The following is a 17361-nucleotide window of genomic DNA, read 5'->3' as shown; positions in this document are numbered from 1 at the left end:
ACCAAACTAAACATACTTTTACCATGCGATCCAGCAATCACAGTTCTTGATATTTACCCAAATTAGCTGAAAACTTAAGTTCACACAAAAACCTGTACATGAATGTTTATTAGCAGCTTATTTTCCTAATTGCCAAAACTTGGAAGCAACCATGATGTCTTTCAGTAGGTGAATGGATAAATAAACTGTAGCACTTCCAGACAATAGAATATTATTCAGTGCTAAAAAGAAATAAGCTATCAAGCCTTGAAAACACATGGAGGAAACAAATGCTTATTACTAAGTGAAAGAAGCCAGTCTGAGAAGGCTATGTACTGTATGATTCCAGCTATATGACATTCTATAAAAAGCAAAACTATGGGACAGTAAAAGGATTAATGGTTGCCAGGAGTTAGAAGGAATGAATAAGTGTAGCACAAAGGATTTTTAGGGCAGTGAAACTATTTTGTATGATACTACAATGGCGGATGTATGCAATTATATATTCAAAACCCATAGATTGGGTTTATACAATCAAAACCCATAGACTGTAGAACATGAAGAGTGAACCCAAATGTAAACTGTGGCCTTTGAGAGATAATGACATGTCAATGTAGGCTCATGGATTGTAACAAATGTACCACTGTGGTACAGGATAGTGAGAAGGCTGTGCCTGGGTAGACAGGGGAACATAGGAAATCTCTGCACCTTCCACTCAATTCTTCTGTGAACCTGAACCTGCTCCAAAACTTAGTTTATGAGTTTTTTAAAAAGCAGGCACTCGGTAATAAATATGATATAATCCTCTTTACGTTAACACACACACACAATATCATATATTATCGCTTATATGTGGAATCTAGAGAAATGGTAGAGATGAACTTATCTGCAAAGCAAAAACAGAGTCACAGATGTAGAGAACAAACTTACGATTACCAAGTGGGGAAGAAGAGGGTGGGATAAGTTGGGAGATTGGGATTGACATATATACACTACTATGTATAAAATAGATAACTAATGAGAACCTACTGTAAGCACAGGGAACTCTACTGAATGCTCTGTGGTGACCTAAATGGGAAAGAAATCTAAAAAAGAGTGGATATATGTATATGTATGACCGATTCACCTTTCTGTACAGCAAGAAACTAACACATCATTGTAAAGCAACTCTACTCCAATAAAAAATAACACACACACACACACACACACAGCTACATATGTAGTATACCTATGTGCATCTCCATCAGTATTTATTTGTAAATACCAAACCGGTAACAGTGTTACCATCAGGGTCGAGGTTGGGGGAGGGGAGAGGCATCCTCTACTCTACAGTCTGTAATTTTTCAGCATTTCACAAAGAGTACCACTTGCTGCTGGGCAGTGTCTCTGGGTCCGCCTTTCAAGGAGACATTAGAGGATAATATTGCCTGGCCATTTAAATACAAAGTTGTGGGACTTCCCTGGTGGTCCAGTGGTTAAGAATCCATCTTCCAATGCAGGGGACGTGGGTTCGATCCCTGGTCGGGGAACTAAGATCCCACATGCCGCAGGGCAACTAAGCCTGTGGGCCACAGCTAGAGAGCCTGTGTGCCGCAACTACTGAGCCCACACGCTCTGGAGCCCACATGCCACAACTAGAGAGAAACCCAAGCGCTGCAACGAAGGCCAATGCAGCTAAATAAATAAATAAATCTTTTTTAAAAAAATAAATAAAAACACAAAGTTGTAGCACTTTGTAGCACTTTTATTCATTCAACAAGTATTTTTTGAGTGCTTCATCTGCGCCAGGCATTCTGCCAGGTTCTGGGGATGCCAGGGTGAAGGAGATCTCAGTTTAAGGTGCAGGCAACACCCATGGGGGAGAGGGGGTTGCTTTTTGTTTTTCCTCTTCTATTGTTCCGTTCCTTTTGGATTAACCCAATATTTTATATTATTCCATTATACTTCCTCTACTGGCTTCTTTTTTTTCAGTATTTATTTACTTGGCTACAGCCGGTCTTAGTTGCAGCATGCAGGATCTTTGCAGTGCGTGGGCTCTAGAGCGCATGGGCTTAGTTGCCCCAAAACATGTGTGATGTTAGTTCCCCGACCAGGGATCGAACCCACGTCCCCTGCATTGGAAGGCGTATCTTAACCACTGGACCACCAGGGAAGTCTCAAGGGGTTGTTTTTTAAGTTTGTTTTTTCCTCCCAGGCTGAAAAAGTTCTGCAGAGTTTGGGAAAACTTATTGTGATTCCTTGTCCTCAGAGAAGCCGTGTGGAGACCCACCTTCCTTCCCACACACCATCCTGCAGGGCCACACGGGCTTGGAGATGGGGGATGAGCTGCTGTACCTTTGTGCCCCCGGCCACGTGACGGGCCGGCGCGAAACAGCCTTCACCTTGCTGTGCAACAGCTGCGGGGAGTGGTATGGCCTGGTCCAGGCCTGCGGGAAAGGTAAGCAGGAAAATAACTCCAGGACAGCTGTATGGACCGCTCCTCCTGATGGGAATTTTCTGCTGCTGCCCTGCTGTCTTGCTCTACTCCTTGGGCTGCCCCGTGAGTCTAAATAAAATTATAGCTGAGGTTAAAAAGACTCCTGTTGGGCATTTAGCTCCCGAAACTTGATCTGATTCCCCCAGATGTCCCCATTCCATCATCATCGTATGCCTGGGGGCGAGGCTTCTGCATCCCACCCCTGCCCAGCCCCCTTGGGAATTCTCCCAATGGCAGAAATCACTCTCTCCTATGACTCCTACACCATGGACCTCATGCCAGACCCTGAATTGTTCCCTGACCTCACAAGGTTCCTTTCTCCCCAAGACTCCTTCAGAGCCCACCTTCCTGATCCCCCATGACCTCTGGGTCCCAAGTGGAGGTTGCCGCTATAGAGGGGGATGACTCCAGCACCACAACGTTACTGAATTTATAGGACGGTTGGTCCCCAGAATGTCCGGCAGATCCTATGGGAGAACCATGATGAGACTAGGGTGCTGTCTTGTCTGTGAGCTTCATCCATGTTGTTGCCTGAGCTGTGGTTTTTTGGGTTCATTGCAGTTTACTATCTATAGTGTGAATACACCACCCATTATTTCTGCTGGTGGTCATTTGGCTTGTTCTCGTGTTGTGACTGTCGAAAATTTACGCTGCGGTGATCGTTCTCCTCCACATCATTCGTTTCACATGTGAACACATTTCTTTTGGTTCCTGGCAGTGGAGTTGCTGCCCATGGGGTAGGTGTGTGTCCAGCTTACGTGGAGAGTTTTCTAAAGTGTTTTGACCAGTTTACTCTCCCACCAGCTGTGTATAAGAGCTCTGTTCCAGCATCCTCACCAACCTTCAGGATTGTGAGACTTTTTATCTTTTCACCAATCTGGTGACTACTCCATGGTGACCTGTAAAACCCATGCCTCTACCCAAGCACTTATCTAATCAGATGCTATTAGCATTTACTCAGTAAGTGTCTGTCCAAGATTTTTGCCCATTTCTCTAATTGATTTATTTACGTTAATGTTGGATTTCTTTTTTACGAAAACTTTCTTAATGTGTTGAAATTTTCTCTCTCATTCTGTGGCTTATTTTTTCCTCTTGGAGTGTTTTTTGATGAATAGTGAGATTTTGTTGTCTCAAACTCTCTGTGCACAATTAAAAATGTGTTTTCTTGTTATTGATAGACTGACACGTTAGTAAAAATGCAATAAAAATGAGTTAGCATAAAACTAAAGGAAAGATATTCTAGATATAAATAAAAATTTTCCTTAAATAGACATAAAATTCCCCTGTCAAATTGTTACAAAAGCTTCTAAAAACTTCCTACTTGCTTGTCACATACTAATAACAAAGTTACAGAGTGGGACAAGTCCCTGAAACACAATTTGAGCCATTTTCTAGAACTTTCCTCTGTTGCTGCCGCTTTGTGGCAGGCAGGAGCTGCTGCCAGTTCCGATGGATTCACCTGTCTGAGAAAAGAGGCATAAGACCTGACTTCCTGCTTGTTGCATGTGTCGCCTCAAAGCAGACCCAGGCTCACCCTGAGGTGTCAGTGGGCTGGCTGTGTTTCTGGCGAGGCACCGAGGCTTCACCATCCCACGAGGCACGTCCACCACTCAAAGGGGTTGTTTACTGGCCCCAGTAGAATGAGAACTAAATGAAGGTTTTGTGTGTCTGAAATGGTGTTTACTTTCTCACCGCAAAGCAGAGTCATTGGAGCTTTCAGCTGCTGGGCAGGAATTCTGGTTTCTACACTTAGCTGAATATACAGACCGTTATAGTTTTCATTACTCTATAGATTTAACATTTAAAGTATCTGTGTTATTATAAATGTGTGTGTGTGTGTTACAAGAATATTGTCACCAGGTGTTTGATTCCACCTTACATGTATTTTTCCAGTGAACACCAACTTGTTTTGATTAAGGAACTGCTTCAGTTGGAGAAAAGTCATCTTGAGAGGGTGGGCCGAACAAGGGTTTTGGAGTTGGACCCATCTTGGTTTGGACAACAACATTCCTTCTACGGCCTATTGGCCATTCATTCATTCACTCTGTCCCCCTCCCTTCATCTGGCAGGGTCCCAGGTACTGTGTAATCAACGTTGAGCAAAACTGTCCCAACCCTAAAGGAAACTAGTAAACTGAATACCTTAGGAGAGACAGAGAAGCAGTAGATGATGAGGTAAAAGGGAAAGCTGGAAAACGAGGTGTCCCAGGTGAAATTTTAAAGGAAGTGTGTGTTCCCAGGTGGGAAAAGTGCTCAAAGGCTGCACAGGTCCAGTCAATGGAAGCTAAAAAGTGTGCACTGGTTTCACAGCCTACGAAGGTTCTGGTAGCCTCATGTTTTCAGTGTGTAGCTGGGGAGTGGGATGCACCTGGGCGGAACTGCAGCGAGCACAGGAATGAGCTGGAGCTTAGGAGCTCAGGGCTACTAGGAAGACTGTTTCACTCGAATTTGTCACTGTTTGGGCATCTTGAAGACTGGCTAGATGACTTGGGTTAGATTCTCTAAAAGCGGAGCCTGTTCAGATGTGCATGGCTTGTTGGGGGAGAAAGGGAATAAGGGAGGCAGGGAAGGTGAGAGGGAGGAGTTAAGGATGTGGCCTCAGCTGGATCATTGCTTTGCCTGATCGCTTGGGGAGCTGGGGAGCATGAATTGCACCACAGGGTTGGTCCCACTTGGAAGCAAGGGGACCGGCCTGAGTTCCTCCATATTAGTCTGTCGTTGGCTGCAGGCTGCTGTGCACGGAGGGCAAGGCGGGTTGCAACTGCCCTAACTGAGGCTCCCATTCCTCCAAGGGCAGTCCTCCAGAGGAGTGGCAGCTGTGAACCCTCAGCTGCCGTCGCTCACAGCTGCTGGCGGATGGGTGCACTGGTCTGGGAAAGGGGACATGAGCACCAACAGCATCCACTACAGTGGAGAACTTAGTTGCTTATTAAAGCATCAGTTCAGGACAGCAGTGGTTTAAAGAAAAATTAGTAAAGTGGGGACTGCCTGAATGAGCATGATGAAATTTAAACTTTGAATGGTAAGCGGGCATGAATGCACAGGGGCACGCCCACCTGGGTGGTCAGTGAGTGGCCAGTGCAGGAGGGTGCCTCAGGCACACACTGCCCACCCAGGTTGTATGTTCACCTTGACCTTATGGTCCAGCCTCAAGTGGTGCTGGTGAAATCTCTCACTTAGCACAGGGACTTTAGCCTTGACCATCAACCTGAATGGGTGGGGACTTCTTAAACTGCCATTTTCTCCCCTCTGCGTGTTGGTATTTCTCTAGCTTTGGTTCCTAGAGTCCAGGTCTGGGTCTGGCCATTTTATTTTCCATTCTCCTACCTGAATCCACAGTTGGTTTCCATTCCCAGTTGGGTAGCACGAAATGTTTGTCATACCTCTCTAATGTTCTTGGTATCCAATTATGGTTAGTTGTTGCCCTAATTATAGAAAAGTCCTGGTGCTTTGCTCCTTACACACGTGCACAGATTTCCATGCTATATTTGGTTTTCTTTGGGCTTCTTATTATACCAAGTCCCATATCTTCAAGGCCATATCCATCTCTGGCCACTTGTACCCTAGATAGTCTCTGACCTCCCAGCACTCCGAGTGGCCACCCCTGGCCACGTGATCATGGTGCCACACGTGCTTCCCTGGGCACACTGACCATTCCCCTACTTGCTGTCCTGGGGGCTCACTGCCTTCAACAGCTCTGCCCTCTCCTGACTCAGCACCCAGTGGTCCTATGGCCTCTACCCTGGTCTGCAATTACCCCAGGAAGGGAGAGACTCATAGACCCTTGCTCTCTGATTTGCCCCTTGATCCTCCTTTAAAACTTGCCCTGGGGACTTCCCTGGCAGTCCAGTGGTTAAGATTCTGAGCTTCGACTGCAGGGGGCACAGGTTCAATCCCTGGTCAGGGAACTAACATCCCACATGCCACATGGCGTGGCCAAAAAAAAGACAACTTGCCCTGACAAAGGGTATCTGCTAAGACAGGCTCTGAAAAGCCTTTAAGATTTTCCACTCCAAGCTCCATGGTTCTGTTTGTGCTTTCTGTAGTATCAGGAAAGTGAGTGACACCAAGCTTGAACTCACTCTACCAGCCCTGCCACCTCTGAGTCCAACAACACATGGACAGCTACTCCTTTTCCCTTCCCTGGTCTGTTGCAGCTATGGAAACAAGACCCATTCCCCATTTGGGCACTGAGAAAAGAGCTGTCGTAAACCATGCCAAACCTGTTCCATGTCATCTCTGTTTTGGGAGTTGTTTTTTGTTCTTGTTTTGTTTTTTTAAACAACTTTCCTGAGGTTTAATTTGCATACAATAAACAGTAACCATTTAAAATATAAAAGTCTCTGAGTTGTCACAGATCTGTACACCCATGAAACCACCACCAGAACCAAAATACAGAACATTTTCATCTTCCCCAAGTCTCCTGTTCCTTTCTGTAAGAGGAGTTTTATACACTTTATTTCATTTCATCTTCACAAGTCTGAAAGTAGAAATGGCCAGCTCCAATTGATAGATGGGAAAACTGAGGGACAGAGAGGTTCAGTAACTTCCTGCGTCAGGCAGCCAGAAAGAAGCAGAGCCAAGGGACTTCCCTGGTGGCGCAGCGGTTAAGAATCTGCCTGCCAATGCAGGGGACACGGGTTCGAGCCCTGGTCCAGGAAGATCCCACATGCCGCAGAGCAGCTAAGCCTGTGCGCCACAACTACTGAGCCTGCGCTCTAGAGCCCGCGAGCCACAACTACTGAGCCCGCATGCCACATCTACTAAAGCCCGCGCACCTAGAGCCTGTGCTCCACAACAAGAGAAGCCACCGCAATGAGAAGCCTGCGCACCACAGCAAAGAGTAGCCCCCGCTCACTTCAACTAGAGAAAGCCCGCGCACAGCAACAAAGACTCAAGGCAGCCAAAAATAAAAAAAGAATTATTAAAAAAAAAAAAAAAGCAGAGCCAAGATTAAAACCAGGCACGTCTCATTCCAACATCTTTATGATGGCTGTGTGCTTCTCCAGGGGCCTCTAAAAAGCATCAGGGCTTGCTTTGTAAACTAGCTGTTCCCTCACTAAGTTCCTTTGCTATTTTCCCTCATTTCTAAAGCCCATCTTTTGTTTTCTTAAATTAACTTCCATTTCTGTTTTTCTCCATCTTCTAGACTTCCTTCATAGAGTAAAAGCCAGAGACTGGACTGAATTTAGAATCTCTTTGTCAATATTGCCATATTTGTTCAGAGGTTCATTGAACCAGTGGTTATTTCTGGCTTGTCTGGTTGTCTTTTTCAAAATTACTATTTTTAAAGGCTGTGTAGCCAAGACCAGAGGGAAAAAGAAGGCATGCGTGGGCTTCCATAAATGCAACAACATGAAAAATGGCAGCCCTGGGAGAGCCCAGGGTTCTGGGCCCCGGCCTGTATACTTCTGCCCCTGATAAAGGCACGACCTGGGCGACTCTTTTCTTTTTACTCCTGATTTCTATTGATGTGTAGTCTTTGGTTTTCCTAAAGTAACAATTAAATCTAAACACACAGGGAATGACTTGGTTTTTGCCAAGAGAGCCCATGGAGTTTACATTTCCTGGATCCGTTGGTCTAAATCAGGAGGCCCAGTGTTGTGCCAGCCCAGCTTTCAGGAGAGCGTGGGGGAGGGGAGGGCTGGAGGGTTGGTTAAGGAGAGCGCAGACTCAGGGGAGCAGAGGGAGGGGAGAGAAATTACACCTCAGCAGGCAAAGGGCTGATGTTCCCCACCTTGAGGCAGAGTGTAATTTGGGGTTGACATTCAGTGAGCAACAAACTTTACTGTGACTCAAGAAGGGAAAAACAGGCTTGGGATATTTTGTCATGAGTAGACTCTTTGTAAACAGTTGGTGTCTGTGTCTTCATTTGAGGTTTTGGCGAAACTGTGACACAGTGAGAGCCTGTTTCTGAGCCAGACCTTGACCTGAGAACCTGGGCAGACAGGAAGAGCTTGGCTCTGGGCCCTGGGCTGCCATCCAGGGATGCTCTAGGCTCAGGGAGCTCTGAAGGCAGAACCTCCAGACGGACGGACACACACACACACACACACACACACACCCTCAGACTGGCCATAAGGGTCCAGGCCCACCAGGCAAGAGTGGGCTGACCTATCCCAATTCCCCAGCTCTAACATTATACGCTAGGCCAGTATCTCCTGCACAAGAAGGTAGGGGGGAGGAGAAAATGGCTCACGTCCTGCCCATATTCCAGGTGCCTTTTGACTTCTGAAGCTCATGGGCTGGGTTACATGGGAGAAGGAATTTAGCCCACATTGATTATGCTCAGTACTAGGACTAAGAGGTTGTTTACCATTCTTTGCTACTGTCATGCACCAAATAATGCCCTGGCTGACGGACTTCCAGACTGAAACAAGCTTGATCAAAACGGGCTTCCATCACTCACTTGTTTACCTCTTCATTCACGCGGTTATTCATTCAACAAATATTTCCAGAGTGTCTACTATGTGCCAAGCACCACGCTGAGTGCTGGGGACACAAAGGCAGAGAGGACTTGTCCACACACCAGAAGACAGAACTATCACAAATACCCTGAGAGGATGACCAATATGGAGTCCCAAACAAACACTTCCCAACACAGACGGTCCTCAACCTCAGACACACGTCAGAACCAATTGGCAAAATGCCCAAATAGCACTTGGTGCTCAAAAGAGAAGCTTGCCGGGTGCACACCAGTGAACTTACCTCGGTCTCGGAGCTCGTCAGCTCTTCCAGAGGCATCTTTCCATTCCACCAAGGGAAAGCGTACGCTGGCAGCCAGTGCCAAGCTGGGAAGACACAGGGAGAATCCCCGAAACAAATAGTTTCGACAGCTGCTATGAACGTCCCCCCAAACCCCCTCTCAGGGCCAGCGAGTCACGAGCAACTAGCTCCTCGCAGCCATCCCGGCGAGTCTTCATGGCGGCGGCTCTGGTCGGGAAAACCCCGGGAGCCAGATATCGCGAGAGCCCAGTTGGGCGCCAAATACTTAACCTAAAGTGGGTCCAGCTGCTCGCCGCTCAAAAGCCAATAAAGAGGCAAGGTTGACGGAAAGGAAAGTTTGCTTTATTTCAAAGGCCAGCAACCGAGAGGGGAGGCCAGTCTCCTGTGCAAAGACCGACTCCCCCCACTGACAATCAGTGGGCAAGAGCTTTTATAGGCAGAGGGTGGGGACTACATGCAGGAACAGCACAGTCAGCTCTGACCGTCATCTTGAAATTGGTCAGGCGGTGGTCTGATCACCATCATCTTGATTGTTTTAGGTTCAGTTAATCTTCAGTTCCAGGGTCGGTTTGTTCCCATTTCTTTGAGGCCAGTTCTCAGAATTGTGGCAGCTTATGTCATGGCTACAGCCTGGTCACCATATAGTTAACTTCTTCCACCTGCTGGGGGTTTTAGTATCTACAAAGTAGCCTTCATCGAGTCATAGTAGTAACATCAAAGATCACAAATATAATAATGAAAAGTAAAATGAATGGGCTTAACTTTTAGGAGCAGATCAGAAAGGATTTTTAAATGTGTTTATAACTCTGCAAGTCATTAAATAAGCAAGATAAGGAGACTTATTAGAAATAAACCAAATGCCCACTAATCCAGTTTCAGAGCCCAGGAACACACCACACCTCAGCATTCCATCCAGACCTTGGTGCTGGAGATCTTTGCATTTTGCCCTTTTTAAGGTGCAGAGTGAAGTAGGGGGAAACTCCTGAGCTTTGTTTCCACCTGCAGAATACGTCTGACTCCAAATGTGGTGAGGTGGGGGGCAGTGGAGGGGGATCCCTCACACCAACAACCAATTTTGCAAATCTCTGGACACCAGCTGGGCGTCCTACAGTTCAATTCCATTCTAACATTACCTACCTGGAGTTAGTGCAGAACCCATGGATTACGGGCTCAGTCCCACAAGACTGCCTCTGCTTTACATGCCAATCACAAATCCAGATCACCTGGACTTGTGACCAACTGGCTATAAATTGGGGGTTTTTACGACCCCCTCCTCAGGTTTGACAATTTACTAGAACAGCTCACAGAACTCAGGAAAGGACTTTACTTATAGTTACCAGTTTATTATAAAGGATATTACAAGGATACAGGTTGAATAACCAGATGAAGAGGTACATAGGACAAGGTCTGGAAAGATCCCGAGGACGGGAGCTTCTGTCCCTTGAACCTGGGGTGTATTCCTCCCCAGCACGTTGGACACATTCACCAACCTGGAAGTTCTTGAAGCCCTGTAGTTTAAGGGTTTTTATAGAGGTTTCATTATGTAGGTATGGTTGGTTACATCATTGGACTTGGCGATCAGCTCAATCTCCAGCCCCTCTCCCTAGGTGGGGGTGGGGCTGAAAGGTCCAACCCTCTAATCACGTGGTTGGTTCCTCTGACAACCAGCCCCCAACCTGAAGCTCTCTAGGGGCCCACAGAGTCACCTCATTAACATAACTCAGGTATGGTCAAAGAAACTTGTTATGCATAACAAAAAATATTCCTGTCACCCCCATCACGCAGGAAATTCCAAGGGTTTTAGGAGCTCTGTGCCAGGAACCAAAGACCAAATATGTATGTTATTATATCACAAGAGCCTAAGAAATCTTTCTATTTAATAATTGTGTCTTGGGGCTTCCCTGGTGGCGCAGTGGTTGAGAGTCCGCCTGCCGATGCAGGGGACACGGGTTCGTGCCCCGGTCCGGGAAGATCCCACATGCCGTGGAGCGGCTGGGCCCGTGAGCCATGGCCGCTGAGCCTGCGCGTCCGGAGCCTGTGCTCCACAACGGGAGAGGCCACAACAGTGAGAGGCCTGCGTACCACAAAAAAAAAAAAAAAAAAAAAAATTGTGTCTTGGACTTCCCTGGTGGCACAGTGGTTAAGAATCTGCCTGCCAATGCAGGGGACACAGGTTTGAGACCTGGTCCGGGAAGATCCCAAATGCCGCAGAGCAACAAAGCCTGTGCGCCACAACTACTGAGCCTGAGCTTTGCCGCAACTACTGAAGCCCGTGCTCTCTAGAGCCCGTGCTCTGCAACGAGAAGCCACCGCAATGAGAAGCTCACACACCGCAACGAAGAGTAGCCCCTGCTCACCGCAACTTGAGAAAGCCCACGCGCAGCAACGAAGACCCATTGTAGCCAAAAAAATTAAAAATAAATTTAAAATAAAATAATTGTGTCTTGTAGTAGGATGTAACTTTCAAAGACCATTGAGAGGGGCAAGCTCAGCGGGCTGCTCTCTTCTGAGGACACAGCTACTTGAGACCTTCCTAACCAGCATGGTTCCTACCTCACCAAGCTGTCCTTACATTCGGGGCTCCTGCCTGTGGGGCCCGTCTTCCTTCTCACTCAGCTGGATTCAGGATGCTTCACAGCACATCTCACAACTCAGAAGTCTTACAAAGAGCAAATCAGAGTTTCAAAAGATACTTTTTTATTTAATTAAAACATACATTCAATGATATCACTTATATGTGGAATCTAAAAAATAAAACAAACTAGTGAATAAAACAAAAAAGAAGCCGACTCACAGATATCAAGAATAAACTAGTGGTTACCAGTGGGGAGAGGGAAGGGGGAGGGGCAACATAGGGGTAGAAGATAAAAATAAAAGGGTTATTATGAGATTATATGGAATCGTGTGTGAAACTGTTGAAAATTGTAAACCACTATAGAATTTAAAGATCTTTCATTCAATTTTTAGAAAGTTTGAAAAAACATACATATAAATCATAAGGGAACAGATTAATAAATTATCAAAAAATAAAGAAATTTGGCCACCACGCAGGTCAAGAAGTAGAATGCTGCCAGTACCCCCAAAAGAATGTGCTCTTTTGTGCTCGGCTTCTTTTGCACAATTTTATGGCTGTGAGATTCCATGTCGTGGGAAGCAGGGGTTGGTTCATTTTTATTGATGTCCAGATTTTCATTGTATGAATGTACAACAGTGTATGTGTCATTTCTGCAATTAATGGCCATTTGAAGTGTATCTAGTTTCTGGTTATTATAAACATGCTCGTGCATGTCTTTTGGTGACCGTGTCCACACGTTACTGTTGGGTACATACTTAGGAGTGGAATTGCTGTGCTTTGCATCCTTGTTTACACTAGGAATTTTCGGTCTGTTTAATTTTAGCCATTCTGGTGCTATGTAAATGGCATTTCATTATGGCTGTAATTAGCATTTCTCTGTTACTAATGAGGTTGAGCCTCTTTACATGTGTTAAATGACTATTTAGATATCCTTTTTGTGATGTTCTGATTCAAGTATCTTGCCAACTTTTCTATGGTTTGTCTGCCTATTTATTTATTTATTTATTTTAAACTTATTGATTTATTTTTGGCTGCGTTGGGTCTCCGTTGCTGCGCGCGGGCTTTCTCTAGTTGTGGAGAGCAGGGGCTACTCCTCGTTGCAGTGCGCGGTCTTCTCATTGAGGTGGCTTCTCCTTGAGGTGGCTTCTCTTGTTGTGGAGCATGGTCTCTAGGTACACAGACTTCAGTAGTTGTGGCATGCGGACTCAGTATTTGTGGCTCACGGGTTTAGTTGCTCCACGGCATGTGGGATCTTTCCAGACCAGGGATCAAACCCGTGTCCCCTGAATTGGCAAGTAGATTCTTAACCACTATGCCACCAGGGAAGTCCCTGCCTATTTATTATTGATTTGTAGGAGTTCTTTATAAATTCTGGAACCCTTTGAAGGCTATATGTGTTGCAATTATCTTCAACTCTGTGGCTTGCATTTTAACTCTCTTCATGGTGGCTTTTGATGAACAGAAGTTCTTAAAGTTAATGTAATTCCATTGTCTGTCTTTGCGCCAATACCACACACAGTCTTAAAAAGTACTCCAGTTTTATAGTTAATCTTGAAATCTTGTAGTTTGCATGCTCCAGCTTTTCTTTTTCCTTGTCTATTCTTGGCCCTCTGCATTTCCATAAATTTTAGCATCAGCTTGTCAATGTCTGAGATATTTATTAGGATTGTATTAAATCTACATAGATCAATTTGGGCAGTATTGACAGCTTAACAATTACACTTCCATTGTACTAACATAGGATAGCCTTCACTACTTAAGTCTTCTTTAATTTTGCTCAGAAATACTTTGTACCATTCTATGTAGAAATCTTACCCATCTTTTGTTAGATTTATTCCTAGGAGTCTGGGGTTTTTTTATGCTATGGCAAATGGTATCTTTTAAATTTTTTGTTTTCTGTTTATTGCTGGTATATAGAGATAAAGTTGATGTTTTATGTTGACTGTAGACCCAGTTTCCTTGATAAACTTGCCTGTTAATTTGTTTAACACTTTGTATATAGGTTCTTTGGGTTTATCTGTGATACAGTCATAGCATCTGAGAATAACAGTTTTATTTCATTTGTTCTAGTCCTCATGCTTTTGGTTTCCCTTTCTGTGTTCCACGCTGGCTCTGTGACCTCGGACTTAATGAGGCTTTTCCCTCTTTCCTTCCAGATGAGGGTGAGGTACATATTGACTATGAAGATAATTTTCCTGATGACAGATCTGTGTCATTCAGAGAGCTCATGGAGGATTCCCGGACAGAGGCAGAAGAGGACAGGGGTCAGGGAGAAGCCTCTGAGGAGGCTCCAGAGCAGGACCATCTGGTCTCTATTTCTGTGGGGAAAGAAGACACAGCCCAGGATACAGCTTTTGCGCCAACCACAGGTTTGCCCAGCACTGGGAGCGGTGTCCCCACAGACCTGCCAGGATCCCGACAAAACCAGAAGTACATGTTCTGGTTTCCTGATGAGACCTTCCACAAGCCTGAGTTGGAAAAGGAGATGGACGAGGACACCAAAAAGCAGTTTCCTGCTGGAGACAACCACAGTGGCACCACATCGGTCCCAGGTAAGCCAGAAACTAGGGTCATCTACAGCAGCACTGATGGTCCCTTGGGGCCATTTGTGGGCAGGAATGACGGCAAGGCAGGTGACCCAATGGTGAGCAGCAGCGATGAGGCCTGGTTAGATGGCTACCCTGTGACCGATGGGGCTTGGAGGAAGACAGAGGCAGAAGAGGAGGAAGAGAAGGACGAGGGCAATCGATCAGTAGGGCTGGAAGAAACCGTCCTAGTTACACCCAATCAGCCTGCTCTTGTGGAAGTTAAGAAGCCCAGGAGTACCACCCTCACACTCAATGAGGACACAACCAACCGTTCAGTTCTTCCAACTCAAACTCTAGATGTAGAAGCTTTGGCTCTCAGACCCATGAGTGTGTCTGAAACTGAGAGTCCCAGCAAGGGGGATGGTGACTTGACCAGGGACCAGTCAACTGTTCCTTGGAGATATGCCACAGAGAAGCCTCCCATGTCCACCCTACCCTATGAGCTCACCAGCTCTATCCTGGAGACGGTGACAACCGCCATCCACAAGACGTCGAACCTCATTCCCTCAACTGTCACGGCGGCCACCCGGACTCCAGTGGAAATCACTGCCCCTGAGGTCCAGGATACCTTTCCATACCTGCTGTCTGAGGACTTCCTGGGACAGGAAGTCCCCGGCCCAGGTGCAAGCGAGGAGCTTCTTCCAACCTTGGAGTCCTGCGTAGGGGATAAGTGTCGCAGCCTCAGCAGAGGCCCCATCATTGCCACCATTGTCACGGTCCTGTGCCTGCTGCTGTTCCTGGCAGGCATGGGGGCCGTGTGGGGTTACCGCAGGTGCCGGCACAAGAGCTCCGTGTACAAGCTGAATGTTGGCCAGCGGCAGGTTGGTCACTACCACCAGCAGATTGAGATGGAGAAGGTCTAGCCACCTTGGGGGGCTCGCCCGAAGCCCCTTGGGAGGAAGATAAACTGTGACATATCACATTGAGAAACCCTGACAATTCACTAGCGCACGAAACAAGTGGAGTAGGGCTCATCTTCTTTTTCTCAGGTCTTTGTTTTCTAGGCTGAGAAGCATCTCTGGAGGCACCTGGCAGGGCAGGGAGGCTTTGGTGGCATCTTCACACACCTCAGCATCCCCTTGACCATCTGCCCTGGAACCTGTTGCACTAATCCCAGACCTGTGCTTCCTAATTCCAGTGAGAGGTCAAAACTCACCTCTTCATCATACAGTTGTCTTTTCTTTTTTTTTTAAGAAAGAAAATGACTGAGATTGCAACATGAAATTTTCGAAATAGATGTGATGTACAAAGCATTTGAGAGTGGTGTTATTTCGGATATAGATATTTAATTGCTGGGAGTGGGATATGGAAGAATAATGGGTTATTTCCTTTTAATGCTGTGACGTTGCTGAGGGCATATGAGCCAAGAACCAGGACATAGTCTAGAAGCGTTGAGATTTTTTAAAAATTGTTTGTTGAAATTGGAAAGAATTTATGACAGATGTTTGGTTGGGTGGGGAGGGGAGGAGTGGTGGGACACACATCCACCCTGTTCCCTCCATCCTGTGGGACAGCCCATCGTTTTTTAAAAAACAAGATTTGTTTTGTACCGGTAAGCACCATTTCCTCTCAGAAGCAGTGGCCTGGTTGTCCTTGACCAGTCTGTGCCTAGGAATGTCTTAGAGTTTTTGCCAGGACTAACAAAACTCAGTCCTCGGTTTCCTTTCTCAGGATTAACCATTCCTCTGAACTCCAGGAAGAGAGAATGAGCTAGGAGGAAAAAAATGTTTCAAGAGGGCCAAGGGCTAGGATATCAAGCATGGGTACCTACCTGATAGAGAAGCAGAGGAATTGAAAAGGAATATGAAATGACCTGTGACAATCTGTACCTTACCCTGTTGTGGCGATTTTGAGCCCTCTAGAAACAGCCTGAGTGCAGGATGGACTCCGCATGGCTGCTGTGCACCCAGTTCACGGCATCTCGATCATCTTATGGTGACTCAGCACATCTCGCTTATGATGACGGAGCATGCGCCTCAGACCAGTGGCATCGACATCACCTGGGAACTTGCTAGAGGTGCAAATTCTCTGGTTCCACCCCAGATGAAGTGGAGACCCTGGGGGTGGGGCCCAGCTATATGTGCTTTAACCAGCCCTCCAGGTGATTCTGATGCATGCTCAAGACTGAACCACAGGCTTACAAGCACATAAATTTTGAGCTTTGAGGCCAGCTGAGGCTCTGGAGGCACCGATGAGGAACACCTGAGGTCTGTCTTGCACGGAGGTCAGGCATCGCTGTGCCCCTGGATAGCATTTGAGGCTGCCAAAACATCACTTCCAACTCAAAAATAGGTAATATTAATACAAATGTATTAATAAATTTATCACAAATAAATAATACATGCAAATGTATTATTTGATAGAACTGAAAAATAAACCCAACACATCAGTTTTTAAGTTTTTATTGATTTGGTGTCATCTAAATTAATGTTATAGGATCTAATAATGCACGTAGAAACGGAATGCTTAAAAACACTGTAAACCAGGCTTCCCTGGTGGTGCAGTGGTTGAGAGTCCGCCTGCCGATGCAGGGGACACGGGTTCGTGCCCCGGTCCAGGAAGATCCCACATGCTGCGGAGCGGCTGGGCCCGTGAGCCATGGCCGCTGAGCCTGCGCGTCCGGAGCCTGTGCTCCGCAATGGGAGAGGCCACAACAGTGAGAGGCCCGTGTACCGCAAAAAACACACACACAAAAAAACAAAAATAAAAAACACTGTAAACCTAAATTGTATGTCATCATGTGTGTTTTGAGACTGGTAAATGTTTACTGCTCACAAAAATTTGGGGGTGGGGATCCATTAACACAAAGCTTCTGACATTTTTTAAATAAATAATTATTTCCCCAAACAGTTACTTAGTGTATTTTATATCTGCGTTACATCACAGTGGTTTTTTATAAAGGATTCCCTAGTAGTCTTGAAAGTAATGTCTTAATACTTGTTGGATCTAAGACCACCCTTTCTAAGCCTAACTCTCAGCCATGTAACCTCCCACAACAGGATTCTGGAGAGTCTGCAG

General features: G+C 46.1%; 1 protein-coding gene across 1 annotated transcript in view; it reads left to right on the top strand.

Annotated features, from left to right (window-relative positions):
* Nucleotides 1–17069, top strand: part of SUSD5 (sushi domain containing 5) — a 39376-nt gene extending 22307 nt beyond the window's left edge. Inside the window, exons 4-5 of the mRNA XM_067753615.1 lie at nucleotides 2228–2416; nucleotides 13912–17069. Of these exons, the coding sequence (XP_067609716.1) occupies nucleotides 2228–2416; nucleotides 13912–15206 (1484 nt within the window). The 3' untranslated portion in view covers nucleotides 15207–17069. The remainder of the gene's footprint in view (nucleotides 1–2227; nucleotides 2417–13911) is intronic.
* The last annotated feature ends 292 nt before the right edge of the window (nucleotides 17070–17361 follow it).

Source organism: Pseudorca crassidens, chromosome 10 (genome assembly GCF_039906515.1).
Source record: "Pseudorca crassidens isolate mPseCra1 chromosome 10, mPseCra1.hap1, whole genome shotgun sequence".
NCBI classification, from domain to species: Eukaryota; Metazoa; Chordata; class Mammalia; order Artiodactyla; family Delphinidae; genus Pseudorca; species Pseudorca crassidens.
This window is presented reverse-complemented; position numbering and strand designations above follow the sequence as displayed.